Source organism: Panthera tigris, chromosome A2 (genome assembly GCF_018350195.1).
Source record: "Panthera tigris isolate Pti1 chromosome A2, P.tigris_Pti1_mat1.1, whole genome shotgun sequence".
Taxonomy (NCBI): domain Eukaryota; kingdom Metazoa; phylum Chordata; class Mammalia; order Carnivora; family Felidae; genus Panthera; species Panthera tigris.
In genome coordinates, this window is record NC_056661.1 from 4,491,887 (window position 1) to 4,512,569 (window position 20,683).

At 51.8% G+C, this 20,683-nt stretch overlaps 2 protein-coding genes across 10 annotated transcripts in view; one reads left to right on the forward strand and one right to left on the reverse strand.

The window, feature by feature from the left end:
* RFX2 (regulatory factor X2) overlaps window positions 1–13,353 on the reverse strand; it is a 131,985-nt gene extending 118,632 nt beyond the window's left edge. Inside the window, exon 1 of the mRNA XM_042977918.1 lies at window positions 13,169–13,353. The gene's annotated coding sequence lies outside the window, so the exon portion shown is untranslated. The remainder of the gene's footprint in view (window positions 1–13,168) is intronic.
* ACSBG2 (acyl-CoA synthetase bubblegum family member 2) overlaps window positions 1–20,455 on the forward strand; it is a 34,023-nt gene extending 13,568 nt beyond the window's left edge. Inside the window, exons 5-17 of one of the 9 annotated variants that reach the window (XM_042977923.1) lie at window positions 207–327; window positions 2,522–2,605; window positions 4,846–4,995; window positions 8,245–8,352; window positions 10,942–11,123; window positions 11,290–11,529; window positions 13,639–13,859; window positions 16,068–16,207; window positions 16,356–16,599; window positions 17,870–17,978; window positions 18,144–18,391; window positions 19,640–19,707; window positions 20,215–20,455. In XM_042977923.1, the coding sequence (XP_042833857.1) occupies window positions 207–327; window positions 2,522–2,605; window positions 4,846–4,995; window positions 8,245–8,352; window positions 10,942–11,123; window positions 11,290–11,529; window positions 13,639–13,859; window positions 16,068–16,207; window positions 16,356–16,599; window positions 17,870–17,943 (1,564 nt within the window). In that variant the 3' untranslated portion in view covers window positions 17,944–17,978; window positions 18,144–18,391; window positions 19,640–19,707; window positions 20,215–20,455. Of the gene's footprint in view, window positions 1–206; window positions 328–2,521; window positions 2,606–4,845; window positions 4,996–8,244; window positions 8,353–10,941; window positions 11,124–11,289; window positions 11,530–13,638; window positions 13,860–13,990; window positions 14,127–16,067; window positions 16,208–16,297; window positions 16,600–17,869; window positions 17,979–18,143; window positions 18,392–19,639; window positions 19,708–20,214 lie in introns of those variants that run through there. The other 8 variants (XM_042977925.1, XM_042977922.1, XM_042977924.1 and 5 more) reach the window with 8 other exon arrangements.
* The last annotated feature ends 228 nt before the right edge of the window (window positions 20,456–20,683 follow it).

A 20,683-nucleotide genomic window follows, 5' to 3' on the forward strand; every position in this document is an offset into this window, starting at 1 on the left:
AGCTGCTGCTCTCATTACCCTCATTTTTGCTGTTCTCATCCTGGTTAACTTGTGGAGGGAGGTAGGCTGGTGCCAAGGTTGCAAACTCAGAACTTGCCTATAGACCCTTCCCCTCCCCCACCTTCCAGGACATTCTCGCTTTAAGGTGTGGGGGTGTGTACGTGCGCGCGCGCGCACACACACACACACACGTTTTCTTTTCCCAGGGGTCTTTGTGTTGGTATTTATTCTACCAACTCTGCGGACGCCTGTCAATACGTCATTACTCATGCCAAAGTGAACATCCTGCTGGTTGAGAATGACCTACAGCTACAGAAAATCCTTTCGGTAAAACCTTAACCCAAACACTGTCCGCCAGTCACCCAAGGGGACCTCAGGGCTCTGACTACATGTCTTGTCGCTCCCAGGTGGATGCAAGAGATAGGTGGGGTGAGGGGGCTGGCCCCATTCTCGGGTTCACTAAGGCTACTTTGGTGTGAGTAGGGGGAGCAGGGTGGAGCCAGGGAGATTGAATTTCTGACTCATGTTAACTCTACTTCCTAAGCTTCTATTTTCAGAATATGTTTATGTACAGTCTGCTGTTTATTTTCTTTTAGAAATGTAATTATTTTGAGACTTATACCCCTTGTAATTATATTTTTTGTAACTGTCATAAGTTATAAAATGCTGGTCTTTCTCTTCTATTTCTTTCCTAAGTTCCACCGCTTCCTGTTTCACCTTTTTCTGGTGTGGCTCTCTCTCCCCTCAGTGCTTGTATGTTTGCTTTGTGTTCTTCCTTCCCAGCTGTGTCTACTTTGTTTTAAATTTTATGTTGGAATGTTGGGTGGCAATTTTCCTTTGCTTTGTGGTGACTTTTCTCTGTGTACAAAATTTGGCTCCCCTCCGACTGCCCTTTTGTTTTCTTGTAGTATCTTCGTATGGATGTTGTAGAAAGTTTCTCAGTTCCTAGTATTTGAATGAGCCGCACTTTCCCCACCATGTTTTGGCAGGAAGATCCTATGGGAAGGGGAATCCTCAGGAGGGTGAGCCTAGGTGACCAGATTCACCACTCAGCCCAAGGGCCCCCTGGCTGCTTGCATCAACACCATATTTCTGGATTACACACTTCTCTACTTTTTAAGGTCTCTGGAGTTGAGATGTATCTTGCCGTCAATGGCATCCTGCAATCACCGCTGGCATGTCTGCCCACATTTTAACATCTCTGAAATTAGGGCAGACTTTCCAGACTCATGATATCAGCTAGACCCAGTGAAACAGACCACTTGGCAGCCAAGCCTCCTTGGATGCCTAATCCTTGACCTGGTTCAGGGAGAGCAGACTTCCCCCCTCCAGCCTTGAGCTTTCTCAAATTGCTTTCTTTCTTCTTTTAAAAAAATTTTTAATGTTGATTTATTCTTGAGAGAGAGAGAGAGAGAGAGCATGAGCCAGGGAGGGGCAGAGACAGAGGGAGACATAGAATCCAAAGCAGGCTCCGGGCTCTGAGCTGTCAGCACAGAGCCTGACGTGGGGCTCGAACTCACGGACTGTGAGTCAGATGCTTAACCGACTGAGCCACCCAGCCGACCCTGAAATTAAGTGATGTGTCTGTGGTCCCTGACACTCATGTCATTCCCTGTTTGTTCTGTTCATAGCAGAGCAGAACAAACAGTGGGGTGGATGAAGAGTGGGGCTTACAAGTTGGGTTTTCCACCATTAGAAAATAATGCGGATCCTTCGTATGCAAGATTCAAAGCCAGGCTTCTGACACGCTCCTCCCAAACTGGACGTTCAGTTCCATTTGGAAATCTTTGATTCTGGGTGATACCCATGGCTTACAGCCCTCCAACTCTAGAGGGCTAGAGTCCTAGCCATCTTAGACTTTACACAGTCCTCAAACATCCCCGGCCACTGCCTGCTCCAAGCTTTCTAGAGGTCTGTTCTCTTCCTCTCCAGGAACCTCCTGTCTGACCATCATGAGCGCTTCTGTCCTCTTTTCTCTCAATCCACACGGGGGTCTTGGTTATAATTGTAATTACCACACTGGGTGCTGGAAGTGACTTCTGTCATGGCACAGAGGCATATCCCCTCCTCTGCATCAACAAGATACAACAATCCTGCAGGTGTGCTCAACCGAACCTTGGCGTCTTAGGTGTTGGTAGAAAGTTCTCAAGTTGTCCAGGTCCCGGTCACCTTCACAGAGAATTTTTGTTGCCCAATTCCAGCTAGAAGGTTAGCTGGCTCCTGGCCGCACAGCACAAGGGGCAAGCTCACCAAGCAACAGCCACAGCTGTGTGTGTGGCAGAACCCAGGAGGCTGTGGGCTTCACCAGCCTTTAAGTGCAGGATGCCACTGATACGGACCACAGGGAACCCAGCAGTCCAGAGACCAGGGCGTGTCCTGTCAGTCGGGACAAACAGCAGTGCCGTACAGGGTGGGCAGGACAAAGAAAGGAGGCTGGGGCGGCTGTGGGAGATTGCTTGGGACGGGCACCCGCCTTCAATCTCTCCCAGGGCCAAGAGGCCCACGCGAAACTTTCTTTCAGATTCCGCGGGGCAGGATGGATACCCTAAAAGCGATCATCCAGTACAAGCTGCCAATGAAGGAGAGCAGAGATAACCTGTACTCTGTAAGTGTGGGAGTGGGGGGGCGGCCTCGCAAGGGAAGATGTGTGCTCTGGTTATTTATTGCTGTGAAACAAATCTCCCCCCAGACTGACGGCTTAAGACAACAACGATCATTTTGTTAATTCTTTTCCAGAGCGTTAAGGTCATTGAAAAAATACTGCCTTGTGGGAAATTAGGTGTGTGAAAACTCACAGCATTGAGTTTAAATATTTACTTTAGGGGTGACTTAGTGGCTCAGTCGGTTGAGCGGCCGACTTCAGCTCAGGTCATGATCTCACGGTCCGCGAGTTCGAGCCCCGCATCGGGCTCTATGCTGACAGCTCAGAGCCTGGAGCCTGTTTCAGATTCTGTGTCTCCTTCTCTCTGACCCTCCCCTGTTCATGCTGTCTCTCTCTGTCTCAAAAATAAATAAATGCTAAAAAAATTTTTTTTTTAAATATTTACTTTATATCCAAATCAGAATTGGTTATTTTGCTAAAACCATTAAGCACCATTTACTATGCATCCGGGGCTGAGCGGCTCTGCTATGGCTGGGACCAGCAGCGTTCTTGGAGCCTGTCTTTATTTAAATTTTTGATATTTCATTCATCATGGATTTAAAAACGTGTTTTTAAGGTTTATTTTTGAGACAGAAAGCACGTGAACAGGGGAGGGGCAGAGAGAGAGAGAGAGAGAGAGAGAAAGAATAAGGGCAGGGGAGTAGCAGAGAGGGAGGGGGGACAGAGGATCTGAAGCGGGTTCCCTATGACATGGGGCTCGAACCATGAGACCATGACCCGAACCAAAGTCGGACGCTTAACCAACTGAGCCACCCAGGTGCCCTCATCATGGATTTTTTTTTTTTACGTTGTTAGTGACTTTAAAAATATTGCATTAAAATACTACTTATGTTGATTACCAAAGGTTTGTTGCCCTTTTGTTTTATTCTGTTGTTTGCATCTTCTTAAACTTTGCCCTAGAGGCTAAGTGTCGAGTCCTCACTCTGGTCCTGCAGCCCGGGCTCCTCCTCCTATACCTCCCTCTCTCTCTGTGGCATCTCCAAGCATGGTGACGTCAGGCTAGCCGAAGCAGGGGTGAGGTGCATGACGGTACACGGAGTGATCTCACAGAAGCCACGAGACAAGCTCCTGTTAACGCCCATGTGATCAGACTCTCAAACTCATGACTTGGATCAGAAGTCCTAACACGTCACGGAGTTTTTCCGGGTTGCCCTCCGTGCAAGGCGGACAAAAGGCGCCCACGATCCTTTCTGCCAACCAGAACCCTCGGCAGCTTGTGTGCCTTCCAGAAAACACTCAAATATCAAGACCAGGATGGCGACTGATTAAGGAAGAAAGCTGATCAGAATCACAGACATTTTAGAGGTTAAGAGTGGCCACCACAGCAGCAATATCTGAGGTCTGGATACCTTAAAAAACAAAAACAAAAACAAAAAACTCCCTTGTTGGCAACACTACCTACAGTGGGGTTTCTCAACCTCATTGCTCTGGACATCTGGGGCGGATCATTCTTAGTCGTGCGGCCGAACCGTGAGGTGTCGGATGCCAGGCGGTGCCCCTGGCCTCCACCTGCTAGATGTCAGCAGCGCTGTCCTCGCTGAAACCACAAACGCCCTGAGACATGACCTGCTGCCGTGGGGCCGGCATCACCCTGGCTCCACTTCTGGAGGACGCTGCGTGCCCTCCGTGCCCTCCGTCTGGAATCCAGGGCACCGCCCTCACCCAGAGCCGTGCTGGGGCTCCCGGGCAGAAGTGCTACAGATCCTGTGCGGCCACTCCGTTCACACAACCCAGCAGCGCCTTCTGAGGCATCGTAGTTGAAGGCAGTTAAGCACACGGGCTCTGGAGTCTGGCCACCTTGGTTCAGAAGGCTGGTTCCTGTTTACTTGCCGGCTGACCTTTGGCGGCTCCCGGGGCTACATCTTGACTCATTCGTGTCCAGATGACTCACTCCTGCCCCAGCACTTCCAGCAAAAGCCCTGACCTTCAGTGCGATTGGACCAGCGGCCGTCACATGCCCAGACCCAGCAGCCGGGCCAGGAAGTGGAGGAGGAGAAGCAAACGTTTTAGGGCTTTTTAAAGAGGCACCAGGACTGGTGATCCTAAGCCTTCCCTCATGCTGGCAGTCGTGCTTCAGAGAGGCTGCTGGTACCCGACCTGACTGGGGAGGGCGACCCCTGGCGTGTCGTGGGTCACCCTCACATCTGGGGTCCTCATGCTCTGCCTGTCTCTTCTTTCCACAGTGGAATGATTTCATGGAGCTTGGCAACAGCATCCCCGATTCCCAGCTGGACCAGATCGTGGAAAGCCAGAGGCCCAATCAGTGTGCAGTGATCATTTATACTTCTGGGACCTTAGGCATCCCCAAGGGAGTGATGCTGAGCCACGACAACGTAAGTGTGGTCTTTGCCAACAGTGATGAACTCGGTAGCACCCGGAGTCCCTGCACCCTGGGCCAGGGGCCCTCAGGCTCTTTCCGTTCTTGACCCACAGGGGCAGGGTGGCATTTAGGGGCCCGGCACACGACGGCTCCCACCCAGTGAAGCATGGAACAGTCATGAGAACGCTTCCAAAGAGGGCAGTGTAGCACAAGGGCTGAAATCAAGGACTTCAGAGCAGACCTGCGTTCAGGACTTAACCCAACGGCCCCAGGCCTCGGTTTGCGCATCTGTAAAATGGGTGTGGTGCGACAATCCCCGCCTGGCGCCTGGCAGGCTGCTTTGAAAATGAAATGAGTTCCCATTTGGAGAGAGCTCAGGACGGACGGTGTTTGATAGTAAGACACGTATGTGAGAGAGCAGAACACACATTCTGTGCTTCGGAAGTAAAGCAGAAGTCGCTGTTTTGGTTACTCGGGAAAGGCTGCGTCTTTGGAAAAAACATATATGTCTGGACAGAGTCCACAAGCGAAGGCAATTTATGTCTTTTTAGCGAAAGCAATTTAGATCATCGTTACAGGAGAAAAAAGGAAAAAAATAGGGAACAGATGCTAAGGGATTCCATTTATATAAAACCTAAGAAATGCCAACTTATCCACAGGGACAGAAAGCAGGTCGGGTTTTAAGCAGAGACGCGACGTAAACACGTCCAAGCCAGGGGCAGAGCGGCAGACGGGGCAAACCGTGCCCTGTGTTAAAAACTAAACAACGTCAGCAAGCAAGGCGCACGCGTGTGCATTTTAGAAGCAGAAAAGCGTCCGCAGGACGCGCCCCCGACCGGCGATGGTGGGTCTCCATCAGCACGATCGCTAGTGTTTACGCGAAGTTGCCTCCCAGCCTAGACGGACGGTCAGCAGACGCACCAGGCCGTGCCCTCTGCTCGCTCTCGCTGCCAGAGAGCCCCACAGTTTGTAGCTTCACCTGCTTCAGGTCCCTGCTCACACGTTATCGCCTCCACGAAGCCCTCCCGGGCTTCCATGTTGAAAACACCCACAAAAATAAAGCACCCCAGGGCCTCTATGGAATCCGTGAATAAATGGATGCAAGGAACCTAGGTAGACCCTCACCCTACCCTGGCCAGCGTCTCTCCCTCTCGTCTCGTCCGTCGTGTCCGGGGAAACGTTCCCCTCCCATAAGGGTGATCGGCACAGGTCCCCCCGTGAGCCCACCTGGGTCTGAGTCCCGGCACTCCCACTTGCTGGCCGTGTGACCTGGGACAAGTTCCTCATCTTCTCGGGGCCTCAGTTTCCCCATCTGTAACAGGGAGACCAGAAGGGCTTCTTCCTCTTAGAGATGCCTCACGGAGTAAATTACTTCAGATACTGTGTCGGGTGACTCGGGCTGCCTTAAAACCCCAGGAGTGGATTCCTTCCGGGTCTGGAGTTCAGGCGGGGCTCAGCGGGGAGATTCTTTGGCCCCAGGAAGCGTCAGCTGGTGCCTCCTGGCCCAAGAAGGGCGCACGCACCTGTCTCACGTGGCCTGGGGTACCCCGCCACGCAGTGGCCCCGAGGTCACGGAACGTCGTGCGGCGGCTGGCTCCCCCAGAGGAAGCAACCTCGGGGACAGACGCAGAGGTTCACTGTCTCAAGTTCAATGTTCAATGTCCAATGTCCCCCCCCGTGAGGGGAAAGGAAAATACCGCAGCTCCGAACAGACGCGCGGCAGGGAAACCCACAGCATAAACACGGACACGCAGCAAGCCATACCCAGCCGTGCTAACATTCGCTGTTAAATCACATCACCATCTCTTTTAATGTCTACTTATTTTGGGGAGATAGAGGGAGACAGAGCATGAGCAGGGAAGGGGCAGAGAGAGAGGAGGAGACACGGATTCTGAAAGCAGGCTCCAGGCTCTGAGCCGTCAGCACAGAGCACGATGCGGGGCTCGAACTCACGGACCGTGAGATCATGACATGAGCCCAAGTCGGACGCCCAACCGACTGAGCCACCCAGGTGCCCACATCATCGTCTTTAAAGCACGAAGTCAAAGCTAGCCCGGTGTTCTCAGTAGACACGACAGGTCCAGGTTTCTCCTACTTACAGGGCACTCTGTGCCACGCCAACATAAGCATGTGTGAACCCCTCACTAAACCCATTACCGCCAGGGAAACTGTCGTGAACCCCTTTCACAGATAAGAAACCGAGGCTCAGACAGGGAAAATGACGTGCTCAATGTCCCTGGGCCAGCATCTGAACCCAGGAGGGTCGACACCAGGGGCCGACCTCATCGTCTACACAGCCAAGCCCCCTCCCTGGACGAATGGTTGCTGGGTGCCTCAGAGCACAGGCTGTAAGCAACGGGCTGGTGGAAAAGAAGGAAACTCCCTCCATCCTGAGGCCCAGGGGAAGAAGCGGGCCTGATCCTGAGGGCTCGCGATGGGCCAGTGCGTAGCAAACTTCACCCCACTTAAACGTCTCATCTCTCTCCTCCCTCCCTCAACAAACACGCATCAAGTCTGCACTGAACCAGTGAGGGCCCTCGGGAAGACAGGGAATGAGCAGATAAAACCATGCAGGCTGTGGTGATGACATCCAGGGGATCAGGCAGACAACGGGAACGTCGGTTTTGGGGGGCATGGGACGGCCTCTCTGAGTTGGCGACATTTAAGCAGAAACGTAATATTCAAGAAAGACTCGGTTGGGGGAAAGCTGGAGGAAGAGCATTCTGAGCAGACGGAACAGCATGTGCAAAGGCCCTGAGGCACGACCCTGCCTCGTGTGTCGGAGGAACAGCGTGGAGGCCCGTGGGGCTGAAATTAATGAGGTAATTCCTTGCCGGGGATTTACGATACCAGTGAGAAATGCAGACTGCGAAATTATACATCTGCCAAGACTTCACATCGAGGCATGCGGTGGGGAAAGAAAACCACGGATGTGCTAACTGCTGCGTGTTTGTGTGATGGGATTATGGGAGGCTGTTCGGTTTGCTGGACAGGAGAAGCCCCTGTGCCCATTTTACAGATGAGCAAAGAGCCCGGGGCCTCCTAGTGGGCAAGTAGTGGAGTCAGGATTTGATCCTGGGACACTCACTGAGTCCTTTGGATTTCTGACTCTCCATGAAGACGTTCTGGTTCTAGGGCCCGTTGCTGGATCCAAGGGGCTCTTCAAGCCCCAAAGCTGCCCACTATTTTCACAGCTCCCCTTAGCCTCGGGCAGGTTCCTTAACTGCTCTGTGTTTCTATTTCCCACCTGTCAAATGTACAGAATCATAGCTACCTCCCCCTCAGCCACATTGCGGCTCAGATGATGGACATCTGGGTCACCATGAAGATCGGGGCCTCCACCTACTTTGCTCAGCCAGACGCTCTCAAGGTAAGGCTGAGGGCAGCCCGGGGTTAGGGGGTGGTTTTGTTGAGTCCTCGGTCCAGGGGTTCCTTCTCTCTCTTACGCTGCAACACAGGAGCAGTGGAAATAGTTGACTACATTCTTTTAGTTTATGTCTTTACCCACGTCAGGGCATCCCCATATGGTTGTGTAGGTGGTACGCTGAACCACCCCAAACTAACAATGTGACTGGTATTAAAAGCAGAACATATTGGGGGCGGCCGGGGTGGCTCAGTCGGCTGAATGTCTGACTTTGGCTCAGGTCATGATCTCACCGTTCATGAGTTCAAGTCCCGCGTCGGGCTCTGTGCTGACGGCTCAGAGCCTGGAGCCTGCTTCGGATTCTGCATCTCCTTCTCTCTCTGCCCCTCCCCTGCTCACGCTTTGTCTCTCTGTCTCTCTCTCAAAAATAAACATTTAAAAAAAAATTTTTTAAAGCAAAATGTATGTGTCTGTGTGTGTGTGTTTAAGTCAGTATTCCCAGCACCAAAAAGCTCCAAAAAACCAAATCTATCTCAAGGCCCTTTACCACATCTACAAAGTCCCTTTTGCTGTGAAAGAGAACATATTCACAGATTCTGGGGTTAGGGTGTGACATATTCAGGGGACCAAGACTCTGCCCAGAGGCATCGAGCAGGCTAAGTCCTACGGCCTTTGTGACTCCTTCTAGAAGATTTGTTCTCCTGGCAGACTCCTCTCATCATTTTGTTTTCCGCTTCGGTGTCTCCTTGGCCCCTCTCCCACATCCCCCGTGCTCGTGTCTGAGATGTTGTAGCCACTCGATGACAAACACTTTCTTTTCTGGCTGATTGCTTCATTGTACCCACACGCAGCTTCAAGATCCGAGACGTTCCCTTCCCTCCGCATCCTTATCAACTCCTAATACTGTCAACAGTTTCCAAACCACCAACCCAACAGGTGATAAAGTATCTTAACATATTACGAAACTGTCACACTGTTTCCAAGCTGGCCGCCTCATTTCATACTCCCCCCAGAGCGGCCACGGTACTGCTGTCCCTACCGCTGCTGTCTCAGTGGCAGGAAGGCGCTGTGTGCATTTCCCTGATGACTAACGGTGTGTGTGTGGGGGTGGGGGGTGGGGGGAGTGCCGCCTCATGTGCTTGGTACCGGCTGTATACCTTCTTTGGGAGAAAAAGTCTGTGCAAATCTTTTGCTCATTAAATTTTTTTTTATTTATTCATTTTTGAGAGGGCGGACAGAGAGAGAGAGAGAGAGAGAGAGAGAGAGAGAGAGAGAGAGAGAGAATTCCAAGCAGGCTCCACAATGTCAGTGCAGAGCCCGACATGGGGCTTGAACTCACAAACCGTGAGATCGTGATCTGAGCCAAAACCAAGAGTCGGACGCTTCGCCGACTGAGCCACCCAGGTGCCCCTCTTTTGCTCATTTAAAAATTTGGTTGGGGCGCCTGGTCACGATCTCACGGTTCGTGGGTTCGAGCCCCATGTGAGGCTCCGCAGTGACATAACTGAGCCTGCTTGGCTCCCTCTCTGCCCCTCCCCTGCTCATGCTCGCTCTATCTCTCAAAATAAGTAAATACAACTTAAAAAGAAATTTAAAATTTGGTTGTGTATCTTCTTATGGTTGGGTTCTAACGAAATGCTGGTTTACAAGTACCTCCTGCCAGTATCGTGTCTTCTCATTTTTAACTCCGATGAGGTCGTTTCTCTTTTCTTTCATGACTGTAGTGCCCTATGCAAGAGACCCCTGTCTGCCCCGGGGCCACAGAGGTTTCTGTCGTGTGTCCCACAAAGCCTCTGCATCTTAGCTCTTACACTCAGGTCTGTGCTCCGTTTTGAGTTCACTTTTGCGTTTGATGAGAAGACACTAAGCTGGGCTCTTTTATTTTCCAGGATATGAAATAGCCTTTCTTCCACTGGACTGCTCATAAATGTACTCTACCCGTCAAACTGTACGTCCGTCCTTATGCCAGAACCGCACTGACCGGAGTTTTCTGGCTTTCTGGCAGGACGACCACCTTGCCCTGGTTTGCCTGGGACATCCCCAGTTTTATGACTGAAAGTCCCATGTTCCATGAACTCCTTCAGTTCTGAGCAAACCAGGGCAATCGCCCTGTTTTAGAATACATTGCAAAATCAAATAGTATTTCTTCCGATTCTGTTCTTCTCTTCCAAAACTGCTTTGGTCGTTCTAGGTCCTCTGCATTTCCATGTAAATTTTTAAGGTGGGCTTATCTATCTGTGTGGAAAAACCTGCCTGGATTTTGACAGGGATTGCACTGAACCCGTAAATCTAACCGGGAAAGAATCTTACATCCTTATTAACGGTTGTGCAAAATTCTACTCCAGGCTTGGGTCAGGTGTGGGTTGGTTGGTTTGTTTTTACCAGTCTGTGGGCTCCACCAAATCCCTAGAGAGCGTGCGAAATCTGATTGGCTACCGGCCAGCCAATGGGTTGGCTCCCTTGGGTGGGGAACTCACCCTGGGCCAATCAGCAAAGAGAAGGTACTCCTGGGCTGAGCTGGACGGCTGGGGAGAGATGGACATGTGGGTTCCATGCGAGGTGCAGGCATGGCCAGATCAGCTCGGTCTCTTGCAGGGCACCTTGATCAATACTCTGCAGGAGGTAAAGCCTACTGCCTTCCTGGGGGTGCCCCGAATCTGGGAGAAGATGCAGGAGAGGATAAAGGAAACTGGCGCCAAATTCTCAAGCCTGAGGAAGAAGGTGTTTTCATGGGGAAGAGTTATTGGCTTCAAGATCAATACAAAAGGGATGTTGGGGTAGGTGCAGGGTCCAGTGGGGCCAGGCCGGGAGAGGGCAGGGGGTGAAGGGGCTCAGCCTTCTCCCGCTGGCTCCCCACCCACTCCCATTTGGTTGTCCATGACTGTTGACCCGTTCTTGGCATTCTTTTTTTTTTTTTTTTTTTTTTGTCTTTGGCATTCTTAGTCACAGGACACATGATACTCCCATAAGCTACCGCGTGTCGAAGGCCCTCGTGTTCAGCAAAGTCAAGAGCGCCCTTGGCCTTGATCGCTGCCACTCTTTTATCAGCGGAGCCGCACCCCTCAACCAACAGACCGCTGAGTTCTTCCTAAGCCTGGACATACCCATAGGCGAGATGTACGGTATGAGTGAAAGCTCAGGACCCCACACCGCATCCAGCCGGGAGAGCTACAGGATTCAAAGGTACTGGCCTCCTGGGCAGACCCCCAGCCCTCCAGCAACATGGGGGTCAGGGGTTAAAGGTGGGAGGGTAGGCAAGCCACTGAGCTAAGAGGAACCCTGGCCTGAGTGTCCAGAATGGCCCCTGCTCTCCAGCCTCCAAGCCCTACATCCTCATGACCAAGGAAGCCCCCATGTGCCAGAGAGCCCACAGACAAGGACTCTTAGAATGTTCCGGGGTCTCCCCCACTGTAATTTGTGAGTTCTGCCTGCAGACAGCCCTCCCAGGCTCACTCGCCCACCTCAGGTTCACCTCCTGAGACCTCAGGACCCTTCATCCCTGCCATGCTCCCCCTCAAACACGTCCATGGGCCCCCATGGCTTCCTCCCAAGCTCAGCTGGTCCCAGGCTGCAGGAGTAGAGACCCAGGGACACTGAAACAGGAGGAACACCAAAGACGAATTCTCTTTGGGTCTGACAGTCACAGGAGCTCCCACCATCTCTCTCTGACCCCTCGATGCCCTCATATCACAAGTCCAGCTTGCCTTTCACGCTTGGCCAGGTTCCAACCGCCTCTGAACTTGGCAGAAAGTAAGCTCAATCTTCCTAACATGTCGAAACCACCTCCTGCCCTTTGCTTTTACGCTGTGGGGGAGCTCTGCACCTCAGCCTCCCCCTCCCCACTCCGAAGTCCCATCTGAGGCCTATTTGGGGTGTAACCCACATGCCCAGTGCAGTTTCTCCAAAACCAAAGGGCAGTCCTTCCCTAAAGACAAGGGACCAGAGGAAAGGTGCAAGTCCCGGCCTCCATCTTTAAATGAATGAGGAATACAGACCCTCGTCCCCAAACTCAGAAGGCATAAAATGACGCGGTGAAAAGCTCCCTCCCACCCACCCCAAATCTCCAGTCTGCGATGTGAGTTTGCCACGGCCACCATAACTAAGTCCCACAGACTCAAGCAAGGGAAACGTTTTCTTACAACTCCAGAGAACAGACGTCCAAGGTCAAGGTGTGGGCAGGCTGGCTCATTCTGAGGGTGACGGAGAATCTGCCCCAGGCCCTCCCCTGGCGTCTGGGGTGGGGCTTGGGGCTTGCTGGCCACCTCTGGCGTTCCAGGGCTTACAGACGCATCACCCGGATCCCCGCCTTAATCTTCACATGGTTCCCCCCACATGCGTGTCTGAAGGAGAAACCTCCCCTTTCTAGAAAGACACCAGGCCGGCTGGATTGGGGGCCACCCTACTCCAGTAGGACCTCGTCTTAATGTAACTAATTACACTGGCAGTGACCCTACTTCCAAACACGGTCACGTTGTGAGATGCTGGGGGCTTGTGCCCCAACCTGTAGGGGGAGTGACGGGCACGATTCAGCCCCTAACGCCCTCCCGAGGGCAAAGCCACCACAGCATTTCCTTTGAGTTAACCTCTGCATAAGCAGTGACGGGATGTATCTACGTCTATCCCAAACCAAAGTATTTTCCACATGACAATGAACCCAAAACTCGTCTTCTCTCAACTGTTACTTGCTCTCTGGAGCTTGGGAACCAATGAAGTCAGAGAACCCAGTGTCCTTCACCATCTGGGTTTGTCATACAAACACCCAGTCTTGACTCACCACCCACGCTCAGCAACCCAATGGATCTGGCAGGTGAGAGATTCTTACCCGGTAGAGAACGTTCCCCTATCCGAGCACACAGCTGCCCTGTCTTCAGCAGTCGCGTGGTATCCCGCTGGGGGCACGTACCCTCATTTACTCAACGGGGCCTCTTGTTGCTGGGATTCGTATGGCTTTTTCTCCATCTTTCATCACCACAAACGACGCTGAAGCAAGCGCTTTGTACACGTACCATATATTGCGCTAAAAAAAAAAAAAAAAGGTATCTCAACACAACTTTTCATTTACATTCCTTTTGTTATGAGTGAGGTTGAAAAAAATCTTTGCATATATTTAAAATCCACTTGTATTTCTTCTCCTCGGAACTCTCTACGCCCACCAGGTCCCGGAGGGGGTGAGACAGCAGATCCCGCGTGGGTCAGCTGAGCGGCGTTTGGAGCCTGGGCTGCAGACCCGGGCTGACCTGGGTGGGTGACCCGCTCTCTCTGTGCCCTGATTTCCCCCCTCCCGTCCCCCAGCAGCTGTGGCAAAGTCATGGATGGATGTAAGAACATGCTGTACCAGAAGAACAAGGACAGCATAGGGGAGATCTGCATCTGGGGCCGGCACGTCTTCATGGGCTATCTGGATATGGAAGATAGGACCGTGGAGATCATCGACGACGAAGGCTGGTTACACACCGGGGACCTGGGCTACACAGACAACCAGGGCTTCCTCTACATCACCGGCCGCATCAAAGGTACTGGGGCTGGCCCCACAGGGGCTTCCTGTAGGCAGGCTGACCCCGAACCCTCACCAGCAAAGGCTCCCAGCCCCCCACCTTACCCGGGGGAGGGCCCCCACAGAGGTACAGTGACAACCCCTCTGCAGGTTTCAGCTCTTCCCTGGCGCCCAGCATTTGGCCCCGGAAAGAAGGGTCCCAGGGGAGACACCCATGCTAGCTCTGAGATCGACATAATTATAAGAATTCAGTGAGGATGAACGGAAACTGCTGTAGAGCAGGGATAAGCCAGCTCTTCCTGGTAAGGGCCCGACAGCAAATATTCTTTGGATCTGAGGGACGGAGAGCTGTGTCAGGGCTGTTCATCTCGGCCACTGGGGTACGAAGGCAGCCACGGGCAACATGTAGACAAACAGACGTGGCCATGTCATATAATCCTCACGCGTCACAAATATTATGCTTTGAGTTTCCTTCCAACCGGTTAAAAGTATAAAAAACCAGAGGCACCTGGGTGGCTCAGTCGGTTGAGTTTCTGACTCTTGGTTTCAGGTCATGATCCCCAGGGTCATGGGATTGAGCCCTGCATCAGGCTCCATGCTAAGCATGGAGCCTGCTTAAAATTCCCACCCACCCTCCCCCGTGCTTCTCCCCCACTTGTGTGCGCTTCTGCATGCTCCCTCTCAAAAAATAATAAAATAAAATAAAATAAAATAAAATAAAATAAAATAAAACAAAATAAAAATAAAATATAAAATATAAAATAAAATATAAAATAAAATATAATAAAATAAAATAAAATATAAAATAAAATAAATAAAATAAAATAAAATAAATAAAATAAAATAAATAAAATAAAATATAAAAAAATAAAATAAAAATTAAATTAAATTTAAAAAATAAAATAAAATAAAATAAAATAAATAAAATAAAATAAATAAAACAAGATAAAAATAAATAAAACAAAATAAAAATAAATAAAAACCATTTTTAGCTCGTGGTCAGACAAAAACATGGAAGGTTGGACTGGACTCACAGTCTATAGTTTGCCAACCTCTGATGTTGACAGAGCATTTGACAGTGAGCCTGACACAGGCAGTTAACTATTCACTAAGCGGGCTATGTTAGCATCATTTCCATGATAAGCAACAGAAAACCCTTCTTATATACGTTTGAGTGACAAAGAGAAACTATTGGCACAAAAATGGAAAAGTCCAAAAAGGTCTCACTTCAGGCCTGGCTGGATCCAGGTGCTGAAACAACATCACAAGGAATTGGCATTATCCTTCCCTTACTGAGCTGTCCTTGGTGTTGGGGTCCTTCTGGAAGGGGCTTTTCCCATTTGGTGACAAGATGGCCGCCAACAGTCAAGGCTCACCCTAACCCTCAGGGACAGCAAAAGTCTTAGGTCTGACTCTCACTGGATCCCATTTCGAAGTGAATCGCCGTAGAGAATGGAATACACTGACTGGTCAGACCGGGTCACGTGCTCATCCTAGCAGTCCTGGCCCAAACCACAAGCGTGCACGATGGAGAAGAGTCCCCTACGGAAACAGCAGGGCTGGTTACCCGGAAGACGAGTCACGGGCAAACACCCGCACAGGTGTCCGTCACACAATCATATTACCACTACTGCCGTGACAACCTCGGTCCGGACAGCTGAAAGATAAGACAGGTCTTGGGTGGGTGGGACAGGAGGCAGCCGGCATCCTTGGACGACAGAGCAAGTAGGGAGCATAGCCGGGGCCGGAGGAGGAGCTCCTGGAGAACGTGAGTGGCCGGGAGGAAAAGGGACGCAGTTCTCTTAAGGTCTGCCCAAGTTAGGGATGCCACCTAAGGACTTGGGTTTTTTGGGGGCACAGCCAGAAGCATGTCGCTGTCTTCCAAGCGAGACACATTGGAGGGCTTGGATCAGGGTACAGAGGACCAAGAAACTGGCAATGGATTAATACAGCGCTGTCCAAGTGTCCTGTGCACAGGACTCGGACATTTGCTGGGAATTTCAAGGAGGCGAGGGAACAGGAGCAGAGTGACGCTGGGTCTGTGGGCTAGAGAAGGGCAGGGTGGGAGTCCCGGCCCTGGGCAGAGGTCCTCCTCTGCTTCTGGGGTTTTCTAAGAGGGTGGTCATCTGTGCCAGCATCCGTCCCCTCTGATCCCCTCTGATCCTCGAGGGGGCGGGGCGTTTGTACTGTCTCTGTTGAAACCTCACCGAGCCATGCTTTGTTCCAGAAATCCTCATCACAGCCGGCGGTGAGAACGTGGCCCCTATTCCCATTGAGAACATGGTTAAAGAGAAGATTCCCATGATCAGTCATGCCATGTTAGTGGGAGAGAAGGCAAACTTTCTGAGCATCCTGCTGACACTGAAGGTAACGTGGGTTTGCTGTCCTGGGGGGGCTCTGCCCCAGGGTCCGGAGGGTGCGCCCCTGTGGGTCCGAGATCCGCTTCCTGGTCCGCAGGGGTGGCCAGGAAGCGTGTGCGGCCACTGGGTGTGGTGACGAGGGTCTCCTGGGGCAGAAGATGGACGGGATAACTGGAGAGCCACTGGACGAGCTAAGCTCGGAGGCCATCAACTTCTGCCGGAAACTGGGAAGCCACGTGTCCACCGTCTCTGAGATTTTGGAGCTGCGGGACCCCCTGGTCTACAAGGCCATCCAGGAGGGCATAGATGCCGTGAATGAGGAAGCCATCTCCGATGCACAGAGGATCCAGAAGTGGGCCATCCTGGAGAAGGACTTTTCTGTCCCCAGTGGGGAGCTGGGTGAGCAGTCTGGACAGCAGGTGGTCTTTGGCACTTGGAGGCTGGTCCCTGGCTAGTGTCCAGGACTACATGGGCTCTAAGGAGATGTGCCCTTTTCTGGGGGTCAGAGGGTCCACCTCCAGCTCACTGGTGTCCCAGATCCTCCCCCCCCCCCCCCCACACACACAAGGTCCCTTCTACCCAGGGCAGCATGTCTCTCACTCTAGGAATAAAAGCCAAGCTCATTATGACTCTGCATGACCCTTCTCCTACTGACCTCTCCCTTTTCACTTACCCTACCCCAACTGCACAGGCCTCCCTGCTGTTCCCACAACTCCCCAGGCAAATTTTGCCTCAGGGCCTTTGCACCTGCTGTGCCCACTGCCTAGAATGCCCTTCCCCCTCAATTCTTTGGCTCCTTCTCATTGCCCAGGTCTCACCTACAGGTCTCACCTTACCACACACTTCCTCAGAGAGGCCTCCTCTGGCCATCCTAGCTGACGTGACTCACTGACGCCCTTCATAGGGCACGCCTCCTACACTGCCGCCATCTTCTCCCTGTAACACATCATCATCTGGAGTTACCCCATGTATTGGCTGATTTTGGTCTGTCTGCCCCCTGCACCCTGCCCTCTCCAGGACGGGCGGAGGTCTTGCCTCCTACCAATGTCCTTTCTGGGGCTTGCTCTCAGCACTCAGCTGTAGTCTGATGGCATGGACAGCAAAGAGTTAGAGTGACGGCAAACACACAGCCTCCAACGACTTGGGTTCAAATCCTGTCCCTCGAGGGGGCACTTGTCCCTCCAAGCCTTGGTCCTTCCAACTATGAGTTGAAAATGCAGCCCTCATGAGGCTGCTCAGGACACAGGTGGGGAACCCTGAACCCCACAGTGACCCAGAGCCTACGAGCAGCCTGGGCCGTGGATCAGACCACTCCCGAATTCATGCCTTGCCCCTGCCGGGCACATGCTGGGCCACCTCAGAGCTACTGGCCCTGAGACGGTTTCCTCACCTGGAAGATGAGGGGGCGGTGCACCCCCTTTGCTGGGTTCGCCGTCCACATTAGGCACAGAGCTCAGCGTGCTGTGCACCTGCCAGCCCACAGAGTCCTCACTGCAGCCCAAGGCGAGGGAGAGTTCATCACTCCCCGCACTGAAGGTGGAGGGAACACACCCAGGAAGTCGATGGGAGAGCCAGCCCCCAACACGGGGACCCTGCTGCCCCCCCCCCCCAGGACATGTGGGCTTTTATTTCATCCCCACATTGGAACTGGTTTCTCCTTTCTCGACAGGTCCGACGACAAAGGTTAGGAGACATTTTGTGGCCCAGAAATACAAAAGGCTAATTGAAAGCTTCTACCACTGACCTCTCTGGCGGAGCAGCTCTCGGCTGTCCCAACGGTGAGACTGGCTTGGCTGGGCTGGGCTGGGCTGGGCCAATGGAGGTGGTCTCCCCTGTGTGGCAGGCGGGGCTGTGGGCGGGGCTGCAGAGGCCACACGCGCGCACACACACGCACGGCTCCCAGGGGCCCTGGCTCTGGCCTCAACTCATGCTTTCTCTACCAGGGTCATGGCGAGCCGTGCACACTCCTTCTTGCCTGGCTGCCAAGGCTGTTAGCTGTTCCTCCTGCCTTTTCTACTCGTCTCAGAGAAGGAGCGGAGCAATCTTCCCATCCAGGACCAGGTTTTGCTGTTAAAATGCTCAAATGTTTCGTAGCTCATGTGGAGGAGGCCTTTTGTTAGGAACGTTCGTGGGGGGAGACTGCTACTTGCCAGGAGCCCAAGGAATGATGCATGTTGGCCCATCGCAGATGGTAAGGGACGGGGTCTTGAAAAACTCCCACCTACCAACCCCTGTCCTCTCCCCAAGTCTCATCCACGGGAGCTCCCATAACACCAAGGGTCCCTGATAGGTTTGTGGGCAGACGGACGGCACAACAAATTCTCAGTTGTCCTAAAAGCCACTGGTAAACTTTTCATGTTCAAATCATCGCCTGCTGATGCCCCCAGCCAGCTCACCTGTAGCAGCCTGCCGGGGCTTCTGCAGCCAAGAACCCTGCAAGGTACCGGCTGGGTTGGCTCGTTCTGAGGCTCATCTCGTCTCTGTGTCCACCTTTCCCTTTTTCACAAGGACACTGGTCATCCTGGATCGGGGCCCACCCTAATGACCTCATTTTAGCTTGCTCACCTCTGTAAAGACTCTATCCTCAAATACAGTCACATTCTGAGGTCCTGGGGGGTTAGGGCTTCCACAGATGAATCAGGACGGGGCGGGGGATGGGGGGAGGCAGGCATAATTCGGCCCATCACACCTTTTCTTCATTGTTGACTGGCCTCACTCTTCCACACCTTCATCTGCCAGAGTCTCATGGGCGAGGCCAGCAGCTAAACAAATCATGTGTATCACTCCGCATCTTTTGCAAGACTTCCAATTGCACTTTGCAGTTGGGTGAAAGACCACCTGACACTGACATGGGGGTGGGAGATGGACCCTTTACACCTGTGCTGACCAAGATGGCAGCCATTCAAATTGAGACGTGCCATAAGTCCAAACATAGACTGGATTTGACAGCTGGGTATAAAATAGAGACTACAAAATACCTCATTAATATTTTAAAATATTGACTACATGTTGAAGTGATACTATTTTAGACATACTGGGTGACAAAAATATATTACTTCAGTTAGTTTCACCTATTACGTTTTTACATGTGGCTACCAGAAAAAAAATTAAAAAAAATTTTTTTTAATGTTTATTTTTAAGACACGGAGCATGAGTGGGGGAGGGGCAGAGAGAGAGAGAGAGACACAGAATCCAAAGCAGGCTCCAGGCTCTGAGCTTGTCAGCACTAGAGCCCGACGTGGGGCTCGAACTCATGAAGCATGAGATCATGACCTGAGCTGAAGTCGGATGCTTAACCGACTGAGCCACCAGGGTGCTCTGAAGATTTTTAATTACCTAGGTGGCTTACATGATATTTCTCATGGATAGCACTGCTCTAGAGTTCACTGGAGAGGGATTCAATTGTTTTTCTAACTTATAAACTAATACATTCATTCAGGAATATTTTCATCCTATGGTAACTGTGGGATCTCAGAGAATGAACACACAGATTTCAAGTCTCTCCAGGTAATAACTTATCCTTCCTCTCCCTCCAGCTTCCAACAGGAAGATCCCTCTGGGTAGGGGCTTTTTCTCCTGTTTTTAAGAAGCCCAGATTCCCCATGGGTCAGTCTGTTGAAGAGGTGCCCCCTCAGGGACCTGCCATGCCTTTTGAAGGAATATATTGGATCATCATAGATCTCTGAATTCCTGTGAACCTTCAAGGCATGATCCCAGGGAAGCTTATGGGGAAGTCTATAAAAAACCTCTCGGGGCACCTGCGTGGCTCAGTTGGTTGAGTGTTCAGTGTCAGCCCAGGTCGTGATCCTGTGCTTCATGGGTTTGAGCCCCACGTCAGGCTCTGTGCTGACAGCTCAGAGCCTGGAGCCTGCTTCGGATCCTGTGTCTCCCTCTCTCTCTGCCCCTCCCCCACTCTGTCTCTCTGTCTCCCCAAAATAAATAAACATTAAAAAAAATAAAAAACAGAAAGAACTTCTCATCTTGTGGGTTCCAATTTGAGTTTTTTCTCCCCAGAGGGCTGAGGCATCAGAAAGAAAAACCTTCACAAGTCTATGGCCATACCACCCTGAACACGCTTGATCTCATCTGACCTCAGAAGCTGCGCAGGGTCAGGCCTGGTTCGTACTCGGATGGGAGGAAAGCCTTCGCACGTCTGAGGAAGTGGGTCCCCAAGCCAACTCATCTTCCTAGAAGCAACCTGGAAACTCTTCCAATAAGTTCCGATAATAAAGCATTTCAGCATCCCACGTCCCGATTTGGGGCCAGATTCAAACATTTTGTCCTTTGTTGAGAAGTTCAGACTCTGAAATCAGTTCTGAGTTCAAATTCTGACTAGCTATGTGAGTTCAACCTTCTGAGTCTGAAGGGGGTGGGGCTCTGTAATCCTCCCCCCCCCCCACCGCCACTCACAGGGTGGCTGTGGAAGACTCACACCATCACAGGTAAAGGTACACAGAGAACGCAAACGGAGTGCAGCATCTGA